The following is a 21,797-nucleotide window of genomic DNA, read 5'->3' on the forward strand; positions in this document are numbered from 1 at the left end:
CAAACGCGCCTCATAAGTTCTTCTTTATCGGGTTGTTTCATAAAGAAGTTTCACTCCCACTGTGTGTGGGTGGAAACCAATGCTGCGTTCAGGATCTCCTCGGACGTTACAGCGACTGAATTTTAGATTTGCTGCCGCACGGAAAAACATCAACACTAAACGGGCGTTTAAGGTGTTCATTTTAGAAATGAAATGCCCTGCAGCTGCAGCAGATGTTCAGGGAAAGTGCAGCAGACATCTTGGTACCTAAACGCATCTCCTTCGTTGAACTAAGCTGCATGACTTTAATGTAACCTCTTAAATATGTCATATGGAGCTCGGATGTCTTAAAAAAAACAACTAAACAAAAAAAGCTTTTGCCTTTTTTTAATTCAACACCCAAAGTTTGATCACTGGTGCAGACTTTTTGAACAGTTTCTAATATTCCTACAGTCCCTAAACGCCTCGTGATTTCACAGTTAAATGCACCGTCTCTGCTCCCTCCGGTCTGTCAGAGAAATGATCGGATGGAGAGCAGCTTCTGTCTGCGAGCGCTGAACTTCAGAGGTCTTTTACAGGTTAGTGACACTGTTCTCACTGTTTTCAGCGTTTTTCCAAACTTTTAACTATTTTTAACTAAACTGTTCCTGATGTTTGCAGCATTAAGGATTAAGAGGATATGAGTATGGGTGTTGTAGCCTACATGTACAGCAAACAATTAACACCTTTCAACTGCAGTAAGAACATAAACACAACATGAAGAGCTGCACTCGTCTTTGACCTTTAGCCTTTGGTGAACTGGTTCTACTTTAGTGCCTTTTTATTTTGGCCTCTTTTGTTTTTTTGGGTTTGAAAGCGAGATTATGAGCTTGTTATTAGCTTGTTTGGCTACATGTAGACACACAGATGTTATGACTGGCTTGATAATCACTGAATGCACAATTAAAAAAAGCTGCATTCATTAATAAATGAGTGATTGGTTCTAGTGGTGCTGTCAACTTATGGAGTTTTACATTAAACAGCGCCTTTGCAAAAGTGTCTCCTCCCGTGTGAATGAATTAAAAAGTAAGCAATGACGTGTCCAGATCCAAGTAAACATATCACAATGTAAAAATACTCCATTGCAGTCTAAATCTTACTTTAAGTATGGAAAGTATCATAAGTTAAATTACGTATTACGCAGCCGAATAACCCCATCACTGTTTTATTATCAAATATATTATTTGAATGGTATTTGATGCTTTAATATGTATAGTACTACTTCATATACATATGTGTATATACAGGTTGTTTAATCCATGATGTTTAATCCATAATCTTACATAAACAGATCATATGTTCTCTGTGAGGAAAATCTGCTCCAGCTGTCGAATAAATGCAGATTAAAACATTTGCTCCTAAATGTAGTGAAGCAGAAATGAAAAGCAGCATGTTAAGGAAAATTCTCAAGTACATCAAGATTCTACAAGAGTACTTAAGTAAATGTAATTAGTTACATTTACTATATAGTTGAGGACAAAGTACGATAGCTCCCTCTCGAATGTTGTGAATTAGAAGGATAAAATAAAATAAAAGTACTTCAGAACTTGCAAAAACAACAAAAACGAGCTGAATTTGAGCCTTTTTGACGCAGCGTTGACACACACGCTCACAGACGGGATAGCTCATTGATGTCGATCGTGTAAAGGTCACATCCTTTGTGTTCGCCGTGTTCTATCTTTGAACGAGTGACCACTTCAGGGACACTTGGAGCGTCAAAGGCTTCTGTCACACACATGGACCTCCTGTCAATAACAACAAAGAGCCCACCGCCAACCCCCCTCTTCTCTTGGCGACTTCAAAAAGCTTTGGCGCGCGCGCACACACACACACACACACACACACACACACACACACACGCGCAAACACACAGGGTGCTTTGATGGTGCTCGGTTCAGAGGGTCAGGCGGGAGGGCCGGATCGACTTTGTCGTCCCTCTTGAAAGGTCTGTGAAAGGTCTCCGGCGTTGGCACACTGGTACTTGACCTTCCCTGCATCTCCGTGTGCGTGTGTGTGTGTGTGTGTGTGTGTGTGTGTGTGTGTGTGTTTGAGGGTGGGTCGGGTGGCGTTTGAGTGCCCTCGGTGAATCCACCCTGATGCGTGCACACATGAAAGCGTGTGTCTCTGCTGGATAAACATCAGCCTCGACGTGAAAACAAGCAAACGTTGAAGTGAACAGAAGCCTGCGTGGGAAAGCACATTAGGCTTCATCAGCGGCTGATTTCGAGGATTTGAGCTGCAGGTTTAGCTCAAAATAGTAATCAAAGGTTTTACGGCGTGAAGATCAGCAGTCGTTTGAACAATGACCCCCGTGTTGGTCAAGTCGAAATCCTCTTACATGGAGCGGGGTTACTTCATAGAGACGGTGTAATCTCATTAAGACGTCACCACAGGCTTCACATTTTACATCTTCACATTGTGCTTTTCCTGAGCGCCACGTCGGCCTTCTGCCTCACACCTGAGCCACACGTGCCTCAAACTTTAATCAACATTAAAGGCCTGAACGAGCACAAAACTGCAGAACTTACAGAGAAAAATCATTCATCATATTTATAGTTCAGCCTCGTTACGAATGCGCCAAGCAAAAACAATCCAGAGAAAATTCACAGTAAGACCTTCTTAAATAATTCAGCTGCGGAACATAAAGAGCTGCCCAAGGAAACATCTCCCACTTCTAAAGGTTACTCCAATTAACAATTTACTTCACTAAACATCCGTCCAGTGGAGCTGTTTGAAGCTCATCCAGCTAGTTGAGCGGGACAAAATGAAAGCTGATGAAGTTACTAGCGGTTTCCCGGCTAGTGCGACTGTTTAATGAGTGAAACTATAAACCAGACTGTGAAGATCATCCTGCAGCACCTGCAGTGACAGAAACACGTAGATTCACAACCAGATAAGACACAACTTCATTTGTAGTAAGTGGAAAATGTTGCAGTGCAAAGTAGCAAAAATGCTAACAGTTAGCATTGTAAGTTGCATCTTGGTGCGTTGCCTTTGGATATATGTGAGAAGAGGGATAAACACAGACATGTATGGAGAATATCAAAGGTCAGATTCAGACATGCAGGGGTGCAAGAAGTACTCCGATCCTTTACTGCAGTAAAAGTATTACGTACTGTGAAAATGTTCCACCGCCACAAGTAAAAGTCCTCCATTTGAAACCTCACTAAAGTAAAAGTATGTTAGTATTAGCAGCTAAATGTACTCAGAGGATGAAAAGTAAAAGTACTCATGATGATGTTTTTCTCTTCTATCGGCTCTTTGTGGATTAACATCACTGCTGCATTCATGCGTTTACTGCTTTTTACTGCTGCAGATGTTTAAGCTGGAGCTCATTTGAACTTCTTTATATCCTGTTGGCTGGTTTAATCTGCAGCAATGCATCATATTCTATAAGATCATCATACGTCTGCGGCCTGGCCGTCCTGTGAGAACCCCGTAGTTTGATGAGCTCAGAAAAACAGGCTATTTTCAGCTTTGTGACGATGCATTTTCAGCTGATCCGAGAGGCTTTTTAAAGAGTTCATTCAGCTGAAGAAGGACGAGGAGAAAGACGAAGGAAGGAAGAAGAAGGAACACGTCATCCTTCAGTTCAGCACAAACACGCAACACATGTGGAGATACGTGGTTTTCACTGGACATGACAAATTAATTCTCGCCTGTGAACGACTGAGCCTTTCCAGGATGCCCCTTTCATACCCAATCATGACCCTCTCACCTCTTACCAATCAACCTGTTTACCTGTGGAACGTTCCAACAGGTGTCTTTGGAGCGTTCCACATCTTTCCCAGTCTCCCAGGAAACTTTCCTTTTCTGTGTCCACCACAGACCAGCAGCAAACAAACTACAGCTCCTTTAATACAGGAAGACACAGTAAACATGAAGTAAATCAGTGTTTTATGACGCTAATGAAGGTTTGTTTGCATCAGTAACGTTGCAAACACACCTATGTTTTCAACTTTGTACATATCATCTGAAGTGTATCAGGAGTCGCTGTGCTTTGAGCTCGGTGGTGTGTTTGCAGAGAACCCCACCTGTGAGGCTTCGACATGAAAAATAAAACCGCCCAGAGACAGGAAGTGTGGTTATATCGTCGTAACTCAGGCTCCGGAAGTTTCACTCCCCCAGCATGAGCGCAGCATCGTATACCAGGTTGAAGCTGCACAGGAGGCTGCAGGGGAGGGCTGCAGCTCTGCAACTGTGCTTGAATCTGTGCTGGGCGGGGGTGTGAGTGTGTGAGAGAGCTTAGACATCAGGATCGATCATTATCTTAATTCAATGGGATATTATGGTGTTCAGTTAGTCAGTGCAAAAAGTCTGCTAAGTTTATCAAAAGTCAATCAAGGCCGGAGCCGTATTCCACAGCACATGCTAATGCGCACCAATGCCTGGTTATGCATGTTGGACATTAGCTCAGAAAAAAGGACAAAATGACCATTTCTGCACCACGACAGCATGCAGGCTAAAACTGCTCCATCTCTGAATGTAGAACAAACCATGACAGAAATTGAAAGTGGAAAAGTGAAAAAGAAATGATGACAGACGAAACAGCTGCAGCTGTTCTGCTTTTTCACGTGTGACTATTTGCTGTTTTTCTTCATCTTCTGCAATGCTGAACTGAATATTGGAGTTTGGGACTGTTGGTCGGACAAAAAGTTAGTGTGCTGTCAACATCAGTAGGTGGTGTAAAGCTCAGAGGATTAGTATTTACAGTATTTACACTTCTACAGTTTGGAAATTATGGCAAAACTTGAGCGTATAAGCCGAAATAATGCGCCTTACAGGTCGTGCTTATGCATAAATCCAATCAGGCCAAAACAACTTGAACCAGCTGAACAATCAGCACAGTTTAAGGCTGAGGGCAAATACTCTACTTACTGTTTGTACAACTACCAAATACTGGGTTAGGGTTAGATACATTGCAGACACAGGTGAGCTACTCGTAGAACTATTCCTGCCCTGCGCCTCCCCTTGTTCCTCCTCTCCCTCCCACCTTCCAAACCCCCAAACCACAAGTGAGTTACACACATATTTTGACAGACAGGGACGGTGTGAGGGACAATCGTTTCGCTGGGCCTGAAGGAAGGGACTGGATGGCCTACCTGTGTGCCTAACACTAGCTTACAAAGCGAGAAAATAATAAAGACGTGAGTAGAAAAGGCACGAGGTCAGAGCAGAGCGGACATCTGTCTGGTTTCTCACTGACAGCGAGAGCGGAGGGAGCTGAAGGGCCTGAAGGTGACGCCCTGGACGCGGTGGACAGGAAGTGATCTGGTTTTTGTTTGAACTTGCTCATTGTTTACCTTCATTACGATCATGTTAGGTGTTTGTGAGACGTGAGGGAGGGAATAATGGCTCAGTATGTACCTTTCATTCACCTGCTGCACTTTGTGTCTATTCACATGACACCACTGACTCAGGGTCAGCGAGGTTTACGGTAAAGAAGGTCACTTGCCGGCTTCTGACGATGATGACCAAGTACTGCGGACTCAGATCTGCGTTTAGTATTTCAGCTCTATTAATAGTCACCTCCCAGCCTCCTCTTCCGCGGAGACACACACACACACACACACACACACACACACACACACACACACACACACACACACACACACACACACAGCTCTCCGACAGGCCTCAAATATCACATCGACCGTCACAAGTCGAGGACTGTGCCATCAGAGCTGCTGCAGTGGAGGCAGCGCAGGCGGTTTCTGTATTTATTTTTGTGGCTGATCACAGAAAGCAAAGTTGGAGAGATTTTTTGGGAGATTATTTTGGTTTTCATAAGGTGCTCGAAGCGTCTGCCAAGTGACAGCTGGTGTTTACGAGTCGTGAAGGTATGAGCGCTTTTATTTTAGTTGAAGTCGGGTTCAGACGGCTGGTTTGTTTCTTGGTGTGAACAACAGCGAGGCTCCTCAAACATTTTCCTCTTCTCACGCACACTTTTGATTGGGTTTTCTTTACACACCGGGGCGTCCATGTGGGGAGGTGTTTTGTTGTGGATTTAGTTTAGAAGCCTGCCTGCAGAGCCAGCTGGAGCTGACAAAGTTTGGAGCTTGCAGGGAAGCTCGCTGACAGCCAGCTCATGTGGTTACGGTGTCACGAGTGATGAAATATCTCTCTCTCTTTGTCTGCCTCTTCCTCTCTCAGGTTGTTTCAAGCGTCAAGGGCGGAAGACAGCGAACCTCCTCCTCCTTTCTCCTCCTCTTCCTCCTCCCCTGTCAGCCGATCCTTCCTCTGAAGGGGCCAGTGTGCTGCGGTGGAGGAAAGGTGGTCGACGGCGACGCCGAACCCGTCTCCAAAATCTGAGACACCTCATCTCTTGAAACAGCTCGGCGAAGGATCATCTCAAGGTTTCCTGGAGGTCGTCTGGATATTTGTGAGGACGTCACAGAGAGGAGACCTGCAGCCATGTCGCCTTTCCTGCGGATTGGTTTCTCCAACTTTGAGATCGATCCGGGCCTGGCCTACCATGAGGAGGTGCTGAACCCATACTGTGCCGTTTACATGAAGGAGGCCGTCGACACAGGTCAGCTTACAAAACATTAGACTGAAGACAGCAGCAGGCGTTTGATGTTTCTGTTCGACATCTGACTGAAATGAACAATTAGCAGAATTTTGTGTCTATTGATTAGTTGGTTAAGTACCGCTCCTTATGTCAGTAGAGTTCGACCAAAATCTCAGCAATTTTTGACCTTTCATTGAGAATCAGTCGTGGTCTGGTCAGCATCGTCCAGCTCTAATAACTGATAGTTGATTACAGATGTGTCCCCAGACAGCTGGACATAAAAACAGAATGTGGTCATTTCCAAACAAACTGTTTACTGACAACAGTTTTCTGAAGTGTCTCTGAGTCCATGTGTTCAGCTCCTTCATCCAATCACGTGTTAACAAAGTGGTGAACCTCGCTCCATCCTCGCCTGTGAATGGCTGAGCCTTTCCAGGATGCGCCTTTCATACCCAATCATGATGCTCTCACCTGTTAACAGTGAGCCTGTTTACCTGTGGAATGATCCAAACAGGTGTTTTTGGAGCGTTCCACATCTTTCCCAGTCTTTGAAACATGTTGCTGCATCAGATTGACAATAAGCAGATATTTACAGAAATCAATGACGGTGATGAGGTCAGACATTCAATCTGTTGTCTTTGGACTGTTTTCAGTGGAGGACATGTCTAGATTTTTTTGGAATCAGAGTTGTATGTTTACATTGTGAAACTGATCAAGAAAGACTGACCTACAGCGTCTCTAATGGAGCATTCTGACACAACTATGTTGACAAATGTGTCAGGTTCTCAGTTTAAACTGAGCTGAACCGCTTGGTGGATAGCTTCAGAGAAAATGAGTCAGCAGCTATTTTGATAGCTGATTGAGTCATTTTTCAAGGAAAAAACCTGAAGCGTTCATCGGTTTCATCTTTTTAAACGTGATAGTTTGCTGCTTTTCTTTGTTTCTGTGAGCATTCTGACCTTTGGGTTTCGGCTGCTGGCTGACAGTCAATTTAACATGAATTCCACTTCTACATTTGCTCCTGTAAGCACCATATGTTTACCGGCTCTTTCTCAGAGAGAAAAAAAAATTCTCTGTAAGCAGGAAGTGACGCATTTTACGCTACAAAAGTGGGTGTTTGGAGTAAATATAGAAATGTAGAAGTAGCCACGTTTTTTTTTTTTAGGCATGTTGGACAGTAGATTATTGTGAAAAATGCTGTAGTTGTAGTAGCTGCAGGTTATAAGGCAATCAAGGCTAAGTAGATGCACTGTATAAGTATATATACTGTAACACTGTCGGGAGATCTGAGGTACAGTGCGACAGGCTCCACACACCGTGATGAAGGATGCACCAACAGATAAAGATAGGACTAGAAACGTAAGACGGCCCATTTACTTTAAAACGTCCTTCATTTTTTAAGATCATTGCGGTCGTTGATTCACATTCATTGTCTCAAGTCTGGGAAACTTCCCAGCGTGATAACAGACTCAGAGCAGATATCTTTGTTCTGCATCTGGCTATGTTTAACCACTGTTGAGCATGAGTGCAGGATAGGGCTAAAAACAGAGCGTCACTAAGAGGAAAGAGGAGCGTTCTGATGTTTCTTTTCCTCTGTAAAACCACAAGGCTGGTCCTGCGAGGCAGCAGAGAGAGGCTCGGTGTGTGAGCGCACTTCATTTACACCACTGACTCAGTGAAGGGTCTCAATCATTTCACTTCAGCTCGGACTGAAGTCTTTCTCGTGCTTGAATGAGAAAGATTGAATCAAGAAAACGCTGCAGAAAGGACCATCATATATTGATGAGGGTGGGTAGTTCAAGTGCAGCATGGACCACGTTATGGAGTTTGGACTGGTACAGGTGCTGGTTCACCTTCTTGGAGTGCCGACTGTGCATCGCGGCACAGTTCGAGCTGCGGAGGAGAAATTCCCGGCAGCAGTCAAAACATTTTTTTCAAATATTGCCAATCACCACAAACGACGTCCTTGAGCAAACTGTCGTAAATATGTACAAAATAAATTAGTCCAATCACATGTGAGATTAGCAGCAAACAGATACACACATGGACACGCACACACATGACCAAACGCCTGATCCCCTCAGGCCTCGCTTGGCAGAGATAAAGATGGCTGCCATCAGGCGCTCCGGCTCACTGCGGCTGGTTTCATCTTCAAAATAAAAGTGATGGAAAGCTTCAATAAAAAGCTTTTCTTTTGAAGTCCTCTACAAAGTTGAGACTGTTCGGAGTCTTTTTGACTGTGCAAAGCAAAGCACAAGTCATTCACAGAGCTGCAGCTTTGAGGCCTCGTGTCATTTTGTTTGTTTTCATATATAAAGAGTCACGATTGGCCAAAAGCACCAAGGAGCTGAGTCACCTGACTGCTCTCATCTCGTCCAGGACGATGAAGATTACAGTAATGAAGTTTTACAATAATGGTAACTTTCATTTTAGATTAATCTAAAGCTTATTTTGTATGAATATGGAGTGAATGTACAAAATGTCATTTGCATATTTACTGTATATCAAGTAGGCAAAGTAATAGTGTTGTAGTTTTACAAGCCTCAGCTAAAGTTCTTGTTAAAACCTGCCTTTTTATGCAAAATGTATCTCTGTAGCTGCACGTATGATGTTACAAGCTTGTGAATGAGTTCTGTCCTTAAAGAATAAGACGAATAAGTCCCATAAAAATGTCAAAAGCCCATCAGTTCCTACCAAAGACAAAAATCTTTAAAAGCAGCTCATAAAGTCTGCACATAGTTTGAGAAAAGGCTCAGTCACTTCCTGACCTTGCGGAGCTCTGTAGCGTTGAAAACATGCTACTCAAACAGAAGTAGTTTGTGAATTGGTTGGGGACTATTTTCAGCGGTTAATTAATCCACATTTGGTGCTCGACCGAGTATTTGGGGCATCAGTGCAACAATATAACTGAGCTCTACGGCACAGAGGGATCGTACGTATGAGGCTTTAGATTAACGGACGGCACTTATTAGACCCAATCACTGTTGGTTTTGGTCTTTCAAGGGTTTTGCTGACGATGCCACTTAAAGGAGGCGTCTTATGAGACTGCAGCTGCCCTCATAACACAGCTTGTAAATAAGCACTCTTTGTCTGTACTTGCTCGTGTAACTGCCTCTTAACAGTTTCCTTTTTTCGGCTTTGTTTGTATCCCTCTGTGTTAATGGGAAGTCTTGTTCGACAGCTGCAGTCACCCAGTGGGCCATTCTTGGTTAACTTCCACTTTTAGAATCCGCCTAATGAGGCCAACCTGCATGCTGAGTCAAGGCTTTTCAGCCCAAATGCTGCTAATAGAATTCCTTCGGTGGAGGGATTTCAGGTTTTGTTATGAAACTCACGGGGAGTGGGCCTCGTCTCTGGAGCCTGCCTGCTGATTTGAGGGACCCTGTGGACATTTTTAGATGAAATCTCAGGACGCATCTCTTTAGCCTTTTATTTAAGGTGCCTCAGTTCTAAGTCTTAATCATTAGTTTTCATGCTATCTTAATCCTGTGCGTTTATTTGATTGAATTTCGTTTAACACTTTACTGTTGGAACTCTTAGCCTTGTGAAATTCCTTTGGGCTCGGGGATGCGTGTCTGTATGAAACAGTCCATATACCCAAAGTCAACAACTCAAGCAATCTGTAATTTAAGGTCTTTGATAATACACCTCCAGAGCGTAAAAAGTAGAGGCTGTGAGCTCTGTCAACGCGGCAGAGGCATGAGAGCACACCTCAATCTAAATGCCACCTTGGTGTTTTTTCACAGAATAACACAGGAACTGAGCGCAGGCTGACACCAAAAACATGTCACCTCTCACACTGCATAACGCTGCAAGGAAACTCACAGAATCTGATGCAGCCTGTGTGTCTGTGGAGAAACCGCCATATTTTCCTCTCTGGGCGCTTTAATCGGCACAGACGGCAGCTGCCAGAGCTGGTGGACTGACAGGCGATGAGCCGATGATGGAGAAGGCCGCAGATCGCTGTGGGAGTAAAAAGCTTAGTGGGCTTTATTGTTGAAGCAGCAGGATGGCATGTGGCTGTTATGTAAGTGGATATTTTGGATGTTGTTGCAGAGAAAAAAAAAAATCAGCAGATGTCAATTAGGGATTTTTTTTCTAATGCGATGGAAAATCTCTCAAGACTGTGATAAAAAAATAATAATATAGGTCGGCTGCACATGTGGTCCAATGTCCAGATCACTGCAGGTACAACATCCTCCAGTGCACTACCCACGACAACGGAGGGGAACAGGACTGTAGACATCGAACACTCCACCATGCACGCGGCATGAAATCACCATATATTGTAATGTAAAGGAGTCACTGATTTCAGCTCGGAATGACAGCTTCAGACTATAAAAGAGCATCTAATCCCCTGAGAGCGACACCACGCATTCATCCCGTTTGCTCAGATGAATGCCTGGTGTCGGCTTTCACCACTGGCAGGAAACGTCCCCGTCTTTCAGGTGTTATCAATCAAAACCTGTGAGTTAAATCCTTTGAGAACGAGGCGAGTGATATTCTATACTTTTGTTGTTGTCAACAAATCCCATAAAAAGACGACAACCAACACGAGAGTCTCTCAATGCCTCTCTGTGGCTCTCAGGTCTGGGCCCATATGTTCATTCTGAAGACAGAAAGCCATTAAAACATGGAACAATAAATACAGAAAATTTAAATAAATTGCTATACAATTTCCTAAATGAGCAGGGCATTGCTGTTTTTATCATATGCTACTCAAACATATGTTTTAACCAAATTTCAATGACACATGTTTTGCCAATGATCACCTGAAAGTTCAATGTTAAGCTCTTCATTGATCAATGGCACAAAGGAATAAGAGATACGAAGCTTCGGGGACAGACACAGACAACACTTGTTCGTAGAATCAATTCACTGTTGGTTTGTCGTCAATAAGGGAAATACAGAATAAACCCAGAATCATTCTTTAAGAAGAAGACTGAGTCATCTGTGATGGCTGTGTCACTTCCGCCCTGCCAGTATAAAGACGTGTTTAATTTACTGACGCACAGGATTCCTGGGTACTGAAGTGAAAGTCAAAGTGAAAATCACCCAGCGCAGCTTTATTTTTATTTTATTTCCTGTCTGTTGCAAACAGAAAGTCAAAGCAAAGAGCCAATGAAGAAGCGCCTTGTTTCCTTTTTCCAGAAAAGGGCCAAGTGTACAAGCAGAAGAAGCCCACCATGTACCCGCCGTGGAGCACCACGTTTGACGCCCACGTCCACCGCGGCCGCATCATGCACGTGATGGTGAAGGACCGGACGGCAGAGCTGAAGTCTGAGGCTACGGTGGCCCTGGACTCGCTGGCAACACGATGCAAGAAGGAGAACGGCAAGCTGGAGATCTGGGTTAGTGCAGCCGGATCGGCGTGTGTGTGGTGTGTTTGTCCTCCCGGACCGGCTGTTTGGCCATTCCAACAAAAATCCAGATGGGCTGACTCACTTTTGGGTCAAAAGACCAAGTGATTAAAGTGGTGCTCATGTAAGAAATCTGGTAGTCTGCCATTGTTGTTGTTTGTGATGTAGCTTTAGTTAAAGTTACTTGTTAAAATATTATTTTAAAATTGGGGTGTGCTGGTGCCCCAGGGCTTTGAATGGAGGCCATCACTGCTCGTACTAGTCAGCCAGTTCTCCCTCGGTTTATTTTTAACTAATCAGAAAGTGAAAACAGATCACTTCTTGTGCAATAGAAATATTTTTTCCCTGGAAAGACACGACTTTGAGTGACACCAGACACCAACTGTCTCTGATACCAAACAAAGACTCAAACAAACACAAAGCGAAATGGATGACTCAAATCAGATTTGTGTGTTTGAATGCGCCAGACCGTCTGCCTCCATAAGTCCAAACAGCATCACATGCACAGTTCCTCCGTTATACAGTTCATGCATCATGAATCCACATCCTTCCTTTTTAATTCTCAAGGTTTTTCTCATGAATTTTGGTAAAACAGTGCTTTTGTTTCAGTTTGTCTTTGTTTTTGTCTCAGCTGGAGCTGAAGCCACAGGGCCGCCTGCGGATGGAGGCCAGGTATTATCTGGAGAAAAGTGGTGAGTGGCTCAAACCTCCATCACTTATAACGACTAAAATGCACTGCAAAACACACAAATTAAAGCAACTGTCCAAACAAAACCTGAGAGAACACAGAGACAGTTCTGTTTCTGATCTGAAGTAAAAAGGCTGTCAAGTCTAATCAAGAAGGAAATGTTTTCTCCATCTTTAACTCAAAGTGCTCTCTGCTGCGGTCTCCCAGAAATAAGCCGTCTACTCCCACATCTTCCCTTAAAATGGGTTCAAAACTGATTCTGATTCCTGACAGCAATAAAAAAAAAAGTTGATCGTTTTCTGTGCACCACATTATTTTTTTGTCAAATTCAGACATTTCTTCATAGTTTTCCATAAAATAAACAGTGTGTTATATCACAGTACAATGTCACAGTAGAGAACAGCAACACTTCTACAGAGCAGTTTTTTGGGGTTATAAAATGGTCAAATACCGTATAAATAGTGAATGTGATGGTAAAATACTGGCCATTATCCACATTGTTTGTACAGTCCTTGAAAAGCATGTATCACTTGCACCCTCGTGTTTTTAACGAGCCTTAATCGTCGCAGCCTAATTACATTTTCTCCAACTAAAACTAACAAGTGTGGAGTCTCTGCCCACTGCTGGTTCGAAGCGGCGCAGGTGGATGTGTGTGTGCTTTGTGTCGGATCCTTTTCACTGGTGCTTTCCTGACATTAACACCATGCCAGAGCCTGAGAAGCCAATGACAACTAAAGGGAGAAGTCATCTCATGTTTCTATATATAGACCGAGCAAATAGGAAATGACTGCTGAGAACAACAGGTGGCAGAGTAACTGGCGCTCTGTGACAGCACCATCCTTGGAACTTCCTCATGAACTGCATACAAACACATGCAGACACATAACTGTTCATGTGCAGCTCGTCAAAATTAAATAAACTGTGTTCCAACTGACTGACAGTTTAATTAAATCCATATTTGCACTTGAGCAGCCTTCGTGATGACTCAGCTACACAGATAAATCTCTAAATAGATATTCCACTTTTTAAAAAGGAGTTGTTGGAGAGGATGAACAGCTGAGCTGGGCTCAGTGGGAGGATTGTGCTGGAACGATTTCTTTGTGATCAACAGCTGCTCACACTGACTGAGGGTTTGGTACCATTGTGCCTGTGCAGAGCCCAAAAGCAGAGTCACAAACAGACCTTTTTACATTTCTGTTCATGTTTGTTTGACAAACAATATAAACTGTGTGAATAAGGTAACCATGCAGGTGTCAGCTGGCATATTTTTAACTATGGACAGAGCCAGGTTAACCGTTTCCTCCTGCATTCAGCCTACATGCTAAGCTAGGCTACACGTCCTAACTCCAGCTCCAGACTCAATGCACAGACATGAGATCAGCGATCATCGTATAATCCAAAATATTAAAGAAATGATGCAGATCACATTACAGCACAAAAACCAGAGCTGCAGCAACTAACTGAAACCTATCGGCAAACTAATGCAAGAGTCCGAAATTCAGCAAAGCCAATACAGAACGACAGATTCTAGAAAGCAGTCAGAATCTGAATCAGCTTGACTGTATGCAAGTACACTCACACATACAAAAGTACTCAGACTACGCTTTCCTGTGGTTCTAAACGTACATAAACACAGTGTTCCACTGACAATGAACCCAAGACATCCACCCAAGCACCACCTCTAGGAATCAATTTACTGGATTAAGCCCAGAATGTAAGGCTGATTTTATAATTTTTTGCCAATCAATGAAAAGTTACATGCCACTGAACACACCATCAAAGCCTGGAGCTGCGTTTCATCATGCCTGAAGTACTGCCAGCAGTTTACGAGCAACAAGTACCGCAAAGGAGAAGAGGACTTGTGTTTTAAATACACTGGACAAAGTTTTTGTTAAACTGTAGAAATTCTGAACAGAGATCACAAAGTGGAGCTGCAACAGAGACGACTCACCCATGTGATGAGCTACAGACTCATACTTTGGTAAAAATGAAACTCTGATGTTGGTAAGAAACACAAAAGGTGCGAAATCGAAATAGAGGTGTGAAATCTTCTTGGCAGTCTGTGAACTCTCTTCCCAGATGAAGCTGAGCTCAACTTCTCCTGCGTCCCTTTGAGGTTTTAAACGAAGGTTGCATGATGTGTTTCAGACGCTGCAGGTCAGACTGAGGGAGACCTGGAGTCCGAACGGGAGAGAGAGGGTCTGTTCGCCCTCCACCAGCGGCGAGGCGCCATCAAACAGGCGAAAATTCACGTCGTCAAATGTCACGAGTTCAGCGCCACGTTTTTCCCTCAACCGACCTTCTGCTCCGTCTGCAAAGAGTTTGTCTGGTACGCAACAACCGCAGACATCACGGATCACCAAATTATGCTCCTTCATTATCATATTAGTCATTTCACCTGTTTTTATCTGTCACAGGGGTCTTAACAAGCAGGGTTACCAGTGCAGACGTGAGTGACATTTTCCACTGATGTCATGGAGTTTGAATGATTCTCTCTTCCTCCCCTTTCCCATGTGTCTCAACTCTGTCATCTTTGTGTCTTTCAGAGTGCAATGCAGCTATTCACAAAAAATGCATCGACAAAGTAATCGCCAAATGCACCGGTTCAGCTGTGAACAGCAAAGAAACAATGGTAAGCACGTCATCGTTTCACATTAACGTTCTATGGCAGCATCGTTTCTTCCAAGCAGTCAGAGTTAAATCCACAGGTTGCTGATGCGGCATGTGTAAAAGATTTGTAAACTTGTGGTTATAATGCTTACTAATCAAGGAGTCCGCTCATGCAGAGCTATCATTACACCAGACACCTCTTGTCTCATTTGCTGCTTTTATCTTCTTGCTCTCGTTTCACTTCCTCCTCAGCTGCATGCCTGAGTTCACATGCATGAAACCAAAAGAGAATGAAAAGCCTCATGTGGCAGTAGACGGTATAAAGGACACACCTGCCACCCACTGTTTGGATACAGGAAGTGTTTCTACTGCTGCTGCTCTTGGCTTTGTTTGCTACTGTCCCAATCCTGTTTGCAAGGCTTAACCTGTACTGGGACCTCCGTGATAAGCTGTATGATGTGATGTGTGTGCTGCAGATTCACAAGGAGCGCTTCAAGATCGACATGCCCCACAGGTTTAAAGTCTACAACTACAAAAGTCCCACTTTCTGTGAGCACTGTGGTACTCTGCTGTGGGGGCTCGCCAAGCAGGGGCTCAAATGTGAGGGTGAGAGGCAGGAGTTTTCTGATTTCTGTGGTTTTATGCATCTTGTTGTGTTAAGAAGCTGAACATTTGTCTTGTGGAGTTAAGGGTACACCTCGTGCACACTGACTCGCCTTGAAGGCACACTAATTGAAGGTAGCCTGAAATAAAAGTTATAAATAAAGCACTGGCCCTGGAGATTGGCCCAGTGTATACTGGAGCTGAGGTGTGTAATTTTCCAGTAAACGATCATGTAAAATGTACATATGTCACAGCTGAAAGGCAAACTATGCAAATGTTGAACACACTCAAATATGCAGATGTGCGGGACCGTGAAAAGTCGAGCCAATTCAAGTGAATTTTATTTCTATTACCCCAAATCACAAATTTGCCTTAATGAGCTTTACCATCCGTGCAGCATACATCACTGTCTGCTGTTAAGATGACGAAAAACAACAAAAAAATGACAGAGGATATACAGAGGTCAGCAGATTTCAATACAGGTTTATGAAACATAAGTCCGAGGGACGTTTTCTCAGCCTGCATAGGAACATTTAATCCTTCAGTTTACCGAAGAAGCAACAATAATTTAGTCTACGGTATGACATGATATTCCTCCAACAGCTGGCACAACAGCAGGAATACGCAGAAACACACTGCAGCTGTCACGGCAGCTGGACGATTCAGTGTTCCGTGTCAAATGACTCAAATTCCAACACAAGCCAGCACAAGGGTGCAGTCAGTGTGTACGAGGCGCTAGGGTTTGGGGACCAGACGTCGTCTGCTGCAGATACCGTTAACAGTAAAGCAACAAAAAAATGGCAAAACTTGTGAGTTCTAAGTTTGAAGTCCATATTGATCCATCCTTGAGCTCTACACAGTCTGACATAAACTGATTAGCAAACACACACATGGCCTGAGAGTTTTCCAGAGTCCATAGTAATTGCTGGATGTAACTCCAGTTCTATGAGTACCTGTGTGGACCTCTACCCGCATGAGCCTCAATAAAGCACCTTTTTAATATGCTAAACCATCTGTCACTGTAATGAAAGTACTACAAGATCCATGTTGTGGCAGAATGTGACAACAGTGAGGAAACCAGTGTAGCACTGCGTCCATTCCAGATACAGAACTGTGTTCTCAAATGGCATATTTCTAATGACGCGATGAGCTGTGGTAATGCTGTCTTTTCTGTGCAGAATGTAGCATGAACGTCCATCATAAATGCCAGAAGAAAGTAGCCAACCTCTGCGGGGTCAACCAAAAACTGATGGCTGAGGCTCTGGCCATCATCGAGAGTAAGCAGCAGGTCAGACCAGCTAATCTTCTGCTCTTCCAAAATGTTTCGACGTGTGCTTTTTTTGAGGAATTTTTGTTGAGATGATTGTGTTCAGCTTAAATATGGTGTAGTTTGAAAGCATCAACTCCCACATCAGTAAACCTGCCCTGAAGCTGCTAAGACATTCAGGAGAACTGTGTACATGTGCCAGTCCATGCACAACACACTTAGGAGGGTTTTAAAATGTGTTGTTAAGGTCTTGTCTTCTCTAATGTTTTGACCTAAACACGGCCAACAAAACAAATGCTGGATCAAACCCACAAACCTTTAAACCCCACAAAGTCTGATACTGGTCCTACCTTTTGCCTTTAGGCAAGAAGCACCAGAGAAACTGATATTATTGGCCGAGAAGGTCCGGTAGGTGTTGGCCAGCCGGGAACAGTCCGAACTCCGTCTGCGTTAGGAACAGGTGGAGCAGCCACAACTACACCTGCAAACAAAGGTACACAACCTCTGCAATCTTCATTCTCATCAAGAAATTTCTATTTGATAGTCATTTTTTTGGTGTGAATCATTTCTTTCCCATTCCTGTCTCCTGACCTACCTCTTCATGCAGAGTTGCAGGGTGTTTCGTGGGATGGACCAACTGACATCAGTAAGTCGATCACAGAGGAGCTGACAGAAGAGGAGCCTCTGTACGCTGTTCCCAGGAAGGACCACCAACCCAAATTCACCATTGATGACTTCATCCTGCACAAGATGCTCGGGAAAGGCAGCTTTGGAAAGGTACTGGAGGTGATCTGATCCAAAGAAGAAAAGCAAAGCACAGAGCAGGATGTACATCAGAACTGAGCAACACATAACACAAACAGTAACAGCAACAAAGAACATTAAAGGTGAAGATCGTGCATCTTAGTTGTGTTAAATGACTCATTTTTGCTAAAAATAATGATGTACACCTTCAAGGACACAGTTTTTCCACCAGTCTCATCAGTGATATTTTGGTCATTCTTATCAACATGAAGGTCTCAGGCAGCACATTACGGCTTGCAGTCACACTTGTTTGTGCAGCCAGTTTACAAAGGAAACCACAGACTTCTTGTTGCTTTGATGTCACTGATTGCAAAGTTGTTCCACCAGCAAGAGGGTGTTAGAAAAGGGCAAACGAACTCTGAACTGTCCAGCTGCAGAGGTTTAATTTTTGTCGTGTTTGCAGGTGTTTCTATCTGAGCTGAAAAAAAGCGGGCAGTTCTTCGCAGTGAAGGCTCTAAAAAAGGACGTGGTGCTGATGGACGATGACGTCGAGTGCACCATGGTGGAGCGGAGGGTCCTCTCTTTAGCCTGGGAAAATCCTTTCCTCACGCACCTTTACTGCACCTTCCAAACCAAGGTAAGAACCATGTACACTCAGATGCTAAGAACTCATCTACGAACATGTCATCCCTGACCCCTCTGCATGTTTGTGTCCAGGAGAACCTCTTCTTCGTGATGGAGTATCTGAATGGAGGAGATCTCATGTTCCACATCCAGAACTGCCACAAGTTTGACTTGCACAGAGCCACGTAGGTATCCCACCAAAAAGCACAACATCCAATAAGCTGAATATGCACCTCTTACCAGGTTATGCTAAACGGCCTTCATACTGTTGCTTCTCTGTTGCTATAAATCCTTGTCTCCTGCCTCTTGGTGTCTTTCTGCAGCTTCTACTCAGCTGAGATCATCTGTGGGCTCCAGTTCCTGCACTCTAAAGGAATCATTTATAGGTAAATTCTAAGTATAAGCCAGAAAGTGAATGGACACTGATGAACAACACACCACACTGAGGGCTGCTTTCTGTAGTTCTTCATGTCTTGCTCACGTCCTGCCTATCCTCTCAAGGGATCTGAAGCTGGATAACGTGCTGCTGGACTCTGAGGGTCATATAAAGATAGCAGACTTTGGAATGTGTAAGGAGAACATGCAGGATGAGTCCCGGACATCCACCTTCTGTGGAACACCAGACTACATCGCTCCTGAGGTGACCACACACACCTCCTTATAATGGAAACGCACCTTTATTATATTGATGTATGATTATGGATGAACTGGTAACTCAACACTGAGGTAGAGAAATGTACGGGCTATAACTTCCAGGTTGCAATTCTGGCCAAATCCCAATTAGCGATGACACAGCAGGTGTTTGAAAAATGATGGAAAACACCTGCTGTATCAATTACAAAAACTTTTATTGTTGGATACATGTTTACTATCTTGAGGTGTTCATGCCAATAAATGAAATACAAATATATTTTTCTTTGGCTCAAAGGGTTAAACCAGCACACCAAACCGCTGAATTTGCAATCCCTAAACCGGTTAGCATGTGTAATGATCTTTGAGATATCTTCAGTAAAGAAAAACATGAGTTTTATCCAACCGTGCACAGTCTTGTCATATTACTTCATTAATATGTTATTAAAGGCAGAAAAGCGAGCTGCATGCTGCCTGTATTAACAGTAAGTGTGCTGGTTTGTGTGTCAGATCCTGCTAGGTCAGAAGTACAACAGCTCAGTGGACTGGTGGTCGTTCGGAGTGCTGCTGTACGAGATGCTGATCGGTCAGTCTCCGTTCCACGGCCGCGATGAAGAGGAGCTGTTCCAGTCCATACGGACAGACAACCCTGTTTATCCCCGCTGGCTCACCAAAGACGCCAAGGACATTCTGGTCAAGGTCGGATGCTGTGTGTGTTGTTGGTGTGTCAGCGGTTGTGTCTGGGGGTTTATTAGCAGTAATTCTGTAAGAATAACGCAGACCTTAATACATACGTGTACATTTTTAACCTATGTGTGTGTTTGTGCTGCAGCTGTTTGTCAGGGAGCCTGAGGAGCGCCTGGGAGTGAAGGGAAACATCAGACAACACAATTTCTTCAGCAGCACCGACTGGAAAGCCCTGGAGGACCGGCAGGTGGCGCCACCCTTCAGGCCAACTCTGGTAAGTCCATTCAGCATGGTCTCCCTTTTTCAGTCAAATCTGTTTTTTTTCCTGTTGAGTATGTGAGTTGCATATTGTATTTATCTACTTTAAGTGGTGGAGAAATTTTCCAGTGTAAAAAATAATTATATTTTAATATTTTATCCTTCTCATCTAATAATGACAGTGAAATTCATCGTATGACCACATACTTCACTTCATGTTAAATCAGTCGTGTATTGCTCGTATCACTGTGTGTCCTGAAATATTCTCCCTCTCGCTCTTGCAGACGTCGCCCAGTGACTGCAGTAACTTTGATAAAGAGTTCATCAATGAGAAGCCCCGGCTGTCGTGTGCCGACCGGACACTCATCAACAGCGTTGACCAGACGATGTTCAGAAACTTCTCCTTCATTAACCCGGGGATGGCTCGCATCACATGCTGACCACCCGACCAGCAAGCTGCTGCCTACGAACAAGCCGCTCAGTTATAACTGAATCAAACTGCAGAGACTTTAGACTGTGAATGTCACAAAACTCAACTGTATCCATAGACATAATGATAACCACTAAAGGTGTGTCCTGGGCGCAATGCACATACAACTCAACTCTGACGAATCTTTGTCGCATGTCTTCTCTGTCTCTCTCTAATTTCCACAAGTTCAGACAAAAACAAAAACATCCACAAAAACCTTTGAAAACAGCCGAGCAACAAAAAGTCTGCACTGAGACAACGAGGCGAAGAACACATACCAAAACTACAAATACAGACGATCAAGTCACCAGAAGTCCATCCTGATGCTGAACATATAATTAGTTAAATATGTACAAGCATCAATTGTTCTCACAGTGTAAATCACAACTGCAAGACAAACTTTGTCTAAAAGCAGACTGTTAATTATCTATAGAATCCCCCTTAAAGAATTTAAGCCCCTTAACTTGCCTTTGTGTTTATCAAAAGGACATGTATTCTAATTAATTTATGGTGCCTCATAAAACTTTATGAAGTTCAACTCTTCAAGTAAAGCCAGCTGAGAAATTTAGTCACACCAAATTCAATTTTAACAGCCAGTTGTGTAAATAAATGTAATGTAATTCTGTGGATATACAGCACTGTCAGTTGGATGTAGATCTGTTAATGTGTAGCCCAGTTCAGTTACAGGGATTTTGTTTACGTGTGTTTTCTTGTCATACCTCAGGAGGTTATTAGATCCCTGCATACTGTAGTTTTCATTGTTCTCTTCATTGTGAATCCTGTACAATAAAATGTGCGTTTTTTAGACCCCTGTCTGTTTTGCCATCTCAGTTTTTCCACTTATCATTATCCTTTACAACATTTTTTCCAAAGTTGGGGAAATGTACTAAGAAATCCAGAAAACATCTCAAACTGCTTCTCGTGGTAAGAAAAACACTGAAGTGTTTACCACGGTTAGTCCTGCATGTGGCAGACAGGCAGGGACTGCACACAGTTTGATGTAAGCAGTCAACAGTTTGGACAAAATCTTCCATCACAGTGTAAGTAATTTTACATCACAAAACCAACAATCCAGAAATCAAACTGAAAAAAGTTTACGGATAAAAGAGCGTGATGGGAATACACATTTTTGACAAAGCCAGTGAATTCAATGCCTGACAAACAAAGTTGCTTTGTCAGAAAAACTGTCATAAAGCAGCAGTTCCATCTGCACACAATGGCCTGATACCAACCAGAGATACTGTACTAAAGCACCAGATACCTCAGTATAAACAGCAGAGTAAAATTACTATCTGTCAATAAAACTCTGTCTTGCCGTGGTGTATATC

At 43.5% G+C, this 21,797-nt stretch overlaps 1 protein-coding gene across 1 annotated transcript; it reads left to right on the forward strand.

Moving 5' to 3' along the window:
• The first annotated feature begins 489 nt into the window (after positions 1-489).
• prkcq (protein kinase C, theta) lies at positions 490-21,274 on the forward strand. The gene is made up of 18 exons (XM_076722457.1): positions 490-557; positions 6,172-6,550; positions 11,681-11,880; positions 12,521-12,581; positions 14,726-14,906; positions 14,995-15,026; positions 15,124-15,209; positions 15,664-15,793; positions 16,969-17,078; positions 17,421-17,550; positions 17,665-17,834; positions 18,265-18,438; positions 18,519-18,610; positions 18,749-18,811; positions 18,927-19,065; positions 19,566-19,754; positions 19,888-20,016; positions 20,285-21,274. The coding sequence occupies exons 2-18, from the start codon at positions 6,433-6,435 to the stop codon at positions 20,438-20,440; spliced, it is 2,160 nt and encodes a 719-aa protein (XP_076578572.1). The 5' UTR covers positions 490-557; positions 6,172-6,432; the 3' UTR covers positions 20,441-21,274.
• The last annotated feature ends 523 nt before the right edge of the window (positions 21,275-21,797 follow it).

This window comes from Chaetodon auriga, chromosome 22 (genome assembly GCF_051107435.1).
Source record: "Chaetodon auriga isolate fChaAug3 chromosome 22, fChaAug3.hap1, whole genome shotgun sequence".
NCBI classification, from domain to species: domain Eukaryota; kingdom Metazoa; phylum Chordata; class Actinopteri; order Chaetodontiformes; family Chaetodontidae; genus Chaetodon; species Chaetodon auriga.